We start from the raw sequence: 8,004 nt of genomic DNA on the forward strand, positions 1-8,004 counted from the left end.
TCTTCTTCAATCGATGATGCACCCGTTAGGTTGCATTCTAGAAAAAACTCGTGTGGCCAGTACAATTAGCATTGCCCCGTGACTTGGGCGGCAATGTCTAGCAAGGAAAATTGACACCAGGAAGTGAGCTTCGTTGGGGAAGTGGATGTACAATCCAACACTTGGGTTTATGTTCTCGCGGTTGCGAATTTAGGTTCTTAGATCATCTCCAGCCGGCCACCCTAAAGGCCCCCCAAACACAAAATGGGGGCGCCGGCTCTAAAAACCCCACCCAGCACACTCTCCTAAATCCAAAAAATAGCCGGCGCCCCAAGGACGCTCCCTACTCACAGGAGGGCTAGCGGGGGCGCCGGTTGAAGCTGAAAAGCAGTGCGGGCCACCACTGTCGGTGAGACAAACCAAATTTTGGGGGCCAACGTTTGGGGTGTGCGGCTGGGTCGCGGCTGGGCCTCAAACAAAGAGTGTGCGCCGGCGTCCCCCCATATAGTCATATGCCGGACGATTTATGGGGGAAGCGAGTGGAGATGCTCTTGTTTATACTATATGGGTCTTCCTTACAGTTTTCGTTCAAAAAAGAGAGGAAAATCCACACCATGGGTAGAAAAATCCGGAAAGAAAACTAATCATGAAAATGGAATTTAGGGATAGCAACATGTTTTCAATATTTTTTTGGATCCATACCTATGCGGTTATGGCGAGAATCATGAAAATGGAATTTAGAGATAGCAACCTTTTTCCCCAACGGTTCACCCACTTCGTCCACATTGAGATGAGCCTTTCTCTCACCATAGCCATTGTTCCAGAAGCTCAAATCCCTCCACTTCCCTTGCTCAAATCACCCCGATTCTTTGAGGACAAAGCGAGAGGAACCCTAGATTTACACTCCACCTAAATTGCAAAATTAATTGAAAAATTTGTAGTTATCTATTCACCCCATCTAGTCAACATCTCGATCTCTGACCTGGTTATAAAGGGGACGGGCTTAGGCCAGATTTGGAGAGTTGATGAACCAAATGAAGAAATCTTTAAAAAAAAAAAGATAACCGGGCTGTGCCATCTTGATGATGAGTCCCAGGTGCAGCACCGGCTGGGCCACGGGCCGGTCCTGCCCGATTTAAGAATGTGACGGGCCTGGCCCGCCGGGCTGTCGGGCTTTCGTTGGGCCCAGGCCTGATGGACGTGGGGGCCCGATGGACGTGGGCATCCCTGAATCTTCTCCTGCACGGAGCCCTCCCCCCTCTCCCATACGATACGAAGCGTCTCCCGCGAGCATTTCTGCAGTTTCCCCCTCGAACTCCTCAGGGTCTCTCAATGCCGCCCCCCTCCGCCTCCGCCTCCCGCTTCGCGGCCCACTGGGTCGCCGACGCCCTCGCCGGCGACGAGGCCCTCGACTTCTCTGTCATCAAAGGTAAATATCACACCCTAAGCGGATCCTTTGCGTATTCCGCTCGCCTCGACACCATCTTATCTCACCTAGGGTTATTTGTCCTCCGCAGCGCTGGTGGGCGTCTCGCCGGAGTCCCTTGCGGGCGCACCGGAGGTCACGCGGGAGCGGGTTTCACTCCGGTGCCTGCAGGAGGTCGTATCCGTCGCCACCGAGGGCGAGGGCGAGGGCGAGGTCGCGGTGGCGGTGGCGAGGAGGATACTTAGGGTGGATGACACCCGCTCTTGCGAGGAATTGCTGCTTGAGTTAATTGGACAGGTACTACGTACATTCTGATTGTTCAGAACTTCAGATTTCTGATTTGCCTTTGGTCACTGAAATAGTATTTGTGTACCGGTGTACCGGAGGTTTTGTTCACGTAGAAAAGTATACCTGTCACCAGTAGCTATATCTGGTTTCCATGTTGGATGCAAATGAATTTCTGTAGCCTGTAGGCTTACTGGTTTAGACGGTTAGTAACTTTTAGAACCATCAAATCTGTAGAACCATCGGTGAGACAGTAAAACGACATGCTTAAACTCCGAGGTATTAATTTTGGGGGTCGACTCTTTGGATCAAAGTTCTCCTCCTATTCATGGAATCTAGATAGGGTAGGCCATTGCAAGCTTGTCTTGCCACATAATGTCTTTATCACTATGAGTTGAAAGAAGACAGAGAAAAACAAATTAGGAAAGTTTATACAATTTGCATTCCGAGATAGAAACTGTAACCTTTATGCTCATGTTAACTAGACATGTCCCTTTAATGAAGAACGAAACTTAGAATTTTGCCGTGATACGTTCAGATTGCATTATAACTGTGAATCATGATTGAATTTGAAATTACTACCTCGTTCACACCTTTCCATAAGAATAATACACTTTCAAATGTTGTAGTATCAGTGTAATTCCTTTGTGATACCTTATGTGCTAAAATACACAGTCATCTTTCTGCGAGCTGAGCATGAAACACAAGCAGTGCAATATAGAACAGCCCTTTCTGCCTTTGCTTCCCAGTATTTCGCTAGTTAGGTTTAGTTGTTGTCTTGTTGAGCAGATGGTGGCATAATCTTAATTCATTACTTTAAGAACGCAAAATCATACTCTTGTTCAGGTTTGATTCTTCCAATGCCCAAAGTGTAGCCATTGCAGTTAAATTTTGGAGATGACAGGCTCCACTACACAGCAAATGATCCCATTGATGGTTCTTTTTATTTATTTATGTTTTTTATTGGCTGTGGAATTTTGTTTTCATTTATTCAGTTAAGTGCTTGTGTCTAGCGAGACTTTGCATATTGTTTGTTGTATGTAATAACATGTGTTTATTAAGGGCTTAAAATATATGGGGACAGCCTAAATTCTACCATGCAAACCATTGCTGGTATTCGATCAAATAGTTGTGGGCTTTTGTTCGCAGCCAAGCATGCCACCTTTTAATCTGTTGTGATCTCTGTGGAGACCTTCTGCTTAAATCGGCTTCTACTTGATGAGTCGTTAATGGATCCAACGTTGTAGTTTTTTGTTGTCTCTTGGATAGACCATTTTGTTATTTGAGCTCATGCATTTGTGTGATAGGAAACTTGATATATCAATTTTGTCTCAACTCAAAGCTTGCCAAAGGACATTACCTTGTCAATGTATATATTTCAGCAAGTTATATATCTATGATGCGATGTCAGCATCACTTCACAGCAGTGATGTCATATTTGTAATGGTTTTCACCCTTTTGGTGCTTCTTTAGTTCTTTGTTGTTAGGTTCTCCTTATAACTTGGTTGAAGAACCATCATCCATTTTAGTTAAACTTTTTCAAGCTAATACATGCTGCAAATTAGTTATGATAAGGCCTTTCCTGATGCCCAGATATTATTGAGGTTTGCTTTACATGAATGTTACATTTGCAGGTTGGTAGCTCAGGAAGCTTGGAGAATGGTATGCTTGCACCTTTTAGTCAAGATATCCAAAAGTTTATATGTATCAAGATACCAGCATTACCAAAAACTTCTTTTGAGTTGGTATGTTAAGAAGTTATTTCAAACTAAAAATGGAAAGGACTCCTCTTCACATATCATTAAGCTACTTGTTTTATGTTCAGCTCAGAGAAGTGGACCCAGAGATCCTATCTATGGTCCCACCATTCCCAGTGCAGCAGAATGGCAACAACGAACTAGGCAATGACCGGTCATTGTGCAATGCCAGCCATGATCATGTAAATACAGAGAAGCTTGGCTGCCCTACAGATACTCCTGAGCTTCAGCAAGATAGTTTAACTAACTTCGCTAACGAAACGGACACAAGAAATTTGCAGAAGGATCCAATGGAGCCAAATCCAGATTTTCACCAACCATCTACATCACACAGTAGGTGTTACGATCACCTTCGAGAAGATACTGGCGGTGCCACTGGTGTCAATACCAGGTCCCCAGAAAAGAGTCCAACTAATGTCGATAGAAACATGTCCTTTGCAGCTGAGCCTTCTCCAGCTAGCTGCAGTGCTGCTTTGCTCAAAAGTAATACTGAGCCCATGCCAAAGCAGGATGAGGAGGATCATAGCACCATGCTTCAGCCACAATCCTATGGAGATAAGTATCCAAACCCACCCCGCTGTAATGATGGAGACAGACCATGTTATGATGGCTCCAACAATCAATCATCAAAGGATCAAATCCACGAAGGATCAACCATACAGGCTATGGTGGCTCCGGATTTTGGCAGAAGCACTGAGGCTTTAGCAACGAATACATCTGAAACAAGCCGCTTGTCTGAGTTTGTTACTGCAGAGGATGCAGCCATGATTGCAGAAACTGACAGGAGCAAAACTGATCTGAATTCACCGCAACATGACAATGGTGAGAAAGCAAGTCAAGAGCTGGATGAGGGAAGTGCCAGGATTCAGTCAGTGGAAAAGGATAATGAACCGACTCTGCAAACTGCTGGTGTCTTACCTTCTGCAAACTGCGATGGGGCTATACAAGGAGATAAATCTGAAACCAGCCATCCACAAGAGAATACTACAGACCACACTAAAATGTTGGAGCAGCAGAATGGTGATAAGGCTCATCTAGAAGTCGGCAGTGCTGACAAAGTTAATCCAGGGCTACATGATGATGCCTACTTCTTGAAACATACTGCTCTAGAGTCTCCTTGCTGCAATGTGGCCTTACATAATAGAAGTTCAGAAGGTGACTCTTTATCTGAGAAAAATACTGGAAAGTGTATGGCTGACATTCAGAAATCTTGTTGCATTAGATCTGTTCCAAACTCTCCTCAGGATGGGAATGATGAAGGAGCTAAGCGAGCTTCAAATGAAAAAATCATGGGGAATCCTGTGGTGGAAACATCACATGTGTATTGCTCAGATGATAGTTCCACTGGCCTTGCAGCTGCTTGTCTTCTGTCGATGACAGGTAAAATACCGATCTGTAGTCAGGTCGAGGGATTGACCGAACAAGATTTGTGTGTAAAATGTGGTCAGGATGGCCAGTTGCTGAGATGTAGCAGCTGCTTGTTAGCCGCTCATGATAGCTGTTTTGGTTCATCAGTGACATTTGATGATTCTGGCCAGTTCTATTGCGCTGTATGCTTCTATACTAAAGCCACTGAAGCATATCAAAAAGCTAAAAAAATATATGCTGAAGCTAGGAAGAACCTATCTGCTTTCCTTGGCCCAAAGCAATTCGCAAAGCAACATGCTGAGCAATATACTGAAAAGCAGCAAACAGCTGCCAACTTCGAGGATCACTTGAATGGGTGTAATACATCTAAAAGGCAAGATAACCATCAGTCTGAAGCAGATAACCTTTCTCATAAGGATGAAGAACCTGGTCAGCAGAGGAAGAAGCAAAAAACAAATGCGACAAGTGATACTTGTCCTGAGCAGGTAGTCACTGAAAAGGCTGCACCTTATAGAGATTGCGTACTCCAATATAAAACAAAACAAGTTCAGGTTGCAGAGCATGAGCAGCCTGTGGAAAATGCGAAAGCCCATGAAGATGGCAATGGCAATTCATTTCATGAAGCGCAACATTCATCCCAGAATAGATGCAGTCCTGTCGCCAATCAGAACGTTGAGGCTGACAACGACGATGGTCTTACAAATTCTCATGAGTGCGAAAATTCGGATGAAATAGAAGCTACATCTTCAAATGATTCTGGCAAGCGGTCCTCACCCCCTTGGCGAAACATGAGGCACCATAAAGCAAGATTTCGAGAAAAGGAGACAGTGGTATCAAATAATTCAAAAAAAGCATTGGGCTGCCAGGATCAAAACATGCCTTCACCATCAAGGCAACGGAAGTATGCATATCCACCCAAGCGTTAGTAAGTGTTTCAAAGGAGCTTCATAAGCACTTGTTTCCCCAGTTGTTTTATTTGGAGTAATTTAACGTATGTGAACTGTGGTTAATTTAGAATCAAGTGGAATCGAACCCCCTCATTTAGACTTGCAGTGAATAAAGATGTGCAATGGATGTTTGTGGGGCCAAACCTACTGCATTCCTGATCTCGCACAAACATTTTCTGTTATTTCAAGATTCTTAGTTCAGAACCATAGATAGTATGGAGCTAATTTGCTTCATGATGATCTAAACTTGAGGAAGCTTTATATTTCTTGATGGGGTGACAACTCTATGTCATGATACTGATAGAATGGAAAATCAGCCTCTTTATCTATGGATAATTTCAAAATTCATTGGAGTTTTCGAGAACTCATGGTTAGTTCTATGGAACTTACTTGAATACGGTTCTGACTGCTGGCATACCTAAAGGCATGTTCTTGTTGTAAAGCAGTTTTACCCAGGCACAGATAGGTATTACTCAGCTGTGTGACAATGCCTGCCTTAAAACAATCTGCGTCCATAACAGGGGAAGCAGAAATGGAGATATTTCCCATAATTCTTATAGACTACCAGTGTTTCTTACCTTAGATTCCTATTTGGATGCTCCATTTGTTGTGAAAAAAATTCGTATTTGAAAGTGTACAATTAAATAGTTTCTTCCTTTTGAATTTAAAAAACTGAGCATATCTGTCTTGCAGCTCTAATCCTCTTGCACCAGCTGGAAGGCGCACAAAGCTCTGTTGGACGGAAGAAGAAGAGGGAGCTTTGAGGGTAAGCATACCCCTGGATGTAAAATTGCATTACTAACTGAAATCTTGCACCATCATTTCTATGCTGGAATTTCCTGAGTCAGTAATGTGCATTTAGTCGTGTGCTTGCTCTAGTACTTACACCATTCGCTGCTCTGATTCAGGACGCCATGTTAAAGTTCACCCCAAAGGACAATGGGTCAATTCCATGGGTTCAGATACTAGAACACGGCAGGGGTGTGTTTCACAAGACACGCCTGCCAAGTGACTTGAGAGTCAAATGGAGGAACATGAATAAGAAATCAGGATCGTGACACTGACGATCCGGTACCTAATGCAGCCCTTGTGCCATGCTGGTCTAACCATTTTTTCACCGCTTCGAGCAATCTCTTCACCATCCTCTTGAAATGTCGTAAATATTGGGTGCTGTGTTGTGGCTTCTGAGCAATAGTGTTGACCCGTGATGCTGGTTGAAATATGTAAGCTTGCAACTATTAGTTCACTGCGGGCCTTTCTCTGCTGTTGTGGTCGTAGCGCTATGTAAAGAAACTGACAAACTGTATATCGCTCTCACAATTTTCACCGGGAGAAGGCGGAATATTACTCTGTACCTGTGCCTATAAACGCGGAAGTTGTAAGCAAAGTTATCACCCAAACGATAAATGAACACGAACATGGATATGATTGCTTGTCTAAGAATACAGATGTGATGCTGCTGCAGAGAATTGATATAATGACACTATGAAAAAAATAATATTCCAAAATACCACTCAAATAACAAGGCTTGTCAAAATACCACTATAATTTGCCTTAAAAAAGATACAACTATAATTTAGTTTTTCCTAAAATACCACTAGAGACTAACATCCCCTAACACCCACAAAAATGGACATGTATACCCTTCTTTGCACAATTTTGTGTTAAACTCAACAGCCGTTCCCATAAGATATGTCATTAGAGAGAAGACTAATTCATTGTTCTTGTTGCTGCTCGTTTTGGGGCTCCTTGACGTGGCCAGGAGGCTGCAAGCCTGCAAACCACATTGATCATGCGGAGTGGAGTCAAATAGAGCCGACACGATCAAGAAAACACACGGCAATCCAGCCCAGATTAGGGCCGTAAGAGCATCTCCAGCCGTCCCTCTCTAAAGACCTCCTAAATGGGTTTGGGGGGCGTCGGCGCATAAAATCTGACCCAGCTGGCCTCCACAATTTGTTTTTTCATCCGACGCGTCCCAGAAAGTTAGCCGGCCCCTCAGGCCAAACCCAACCGAGGGGGGGGGGGGGCGGCGAGCGGGGGCGCCAGCTGGGGCGCAAAACCACTCGAGCCAGCACTGTCAGCGGCACAACCCCAAAAACAAACCCTATTTGCCCCGAATCGCTGACTTCCGCCCCCGGAACGACGACTTCCACCCCGAATCACCGCCGGAACCACCCCTCTCACCGACGGCTTCCAACTCCGAACCTGCCGCCGCATAGATCTTCCCTTGCCGCCTTAG

At 44.6% G+C, this 8,004-nt stretch overlaps 1 protein-coding gene across 2 annotated transcripts; it reads left to right on the forward strand.

The window, feature by feature from the left end:
* Positions 1 to 1,255: 1,255 nt before the first annotated feature.
* Positions 1,256 to 7,202, forward strand: LOC100830030. 2 transcript variants are annotated; one of them, XM_003572511.4, is made up of 6 exons: positions 1,256 to 1,408; positions 1,497 to 1,702; positions 3,325 to 3,435; positions 3,516 to 5,740; positions 6,456 to 6,528; positions 6,671 to 7,202. In XM_003572511.4, exons 1-6 carry the CDS (start codon positions 1,312 to 1,314, stop codon positions 6,818 to 6,820), a joined length of 2,862 nt encoding a protein of 953 aa, XP_003572559.1. In that variant the 5' UTR covers positions 1,256 to 1,311; the 3' UTR covers positions 6,821 to 7,202. The 2 variants fall into 2 exon arrangements, with proteins under 2 accessions (XP_003572559.1, XP_010235463.1); XM_010237161.3 differs by lacking the exon at positions 1,256 to 1,408 and having other exon boundaries at positions 1,602 to 1,702; positions 3,325 to 3,352.
* The last annotated feature ends 802 nt before the right edge of the window (positions 7,203 to 8,004 follow it).

The sequence above is a fragment of the Brachypodium distachyon genome, chromosome 3 (genome assembly GCF_000005505.3).
Source record: "Brachypodium distachyon strain Bd21 chromosome 3, Brachypodium_distachyon_v3.0, whole genome shotgun sequence".
Lineage (NCBI taxonomy): Eukaryota > Viridiplantae > Streptophyta > Magnoliopsida > Poales > Poaceae > Brachypodium > Brachypodium distachyon.

Coding starts and splice junctions, on each gene's coding strand:
- LOC100830030 (XM_003572511.4), top strand. CDS start 1,312: ATGCCGCCCCCCTCCGCCTCCGCCTCCCGCTTCGCGGCCCACTGGGTC. Junction 1,703..3,324: donor TGCTTGAGTTAATTGGACAG/GTACTACGTACA, acceptor TTACATTTGCAG/GTTGGTAGCTCAGGAAGCTT. Junction 5,741..6,455: donor GCATATCCACCCAAGCGTTA/GTAAGTGTTTCA, acceptor TCTGTCTTGCAG/CTCTAATCCTCTTGCACCAG.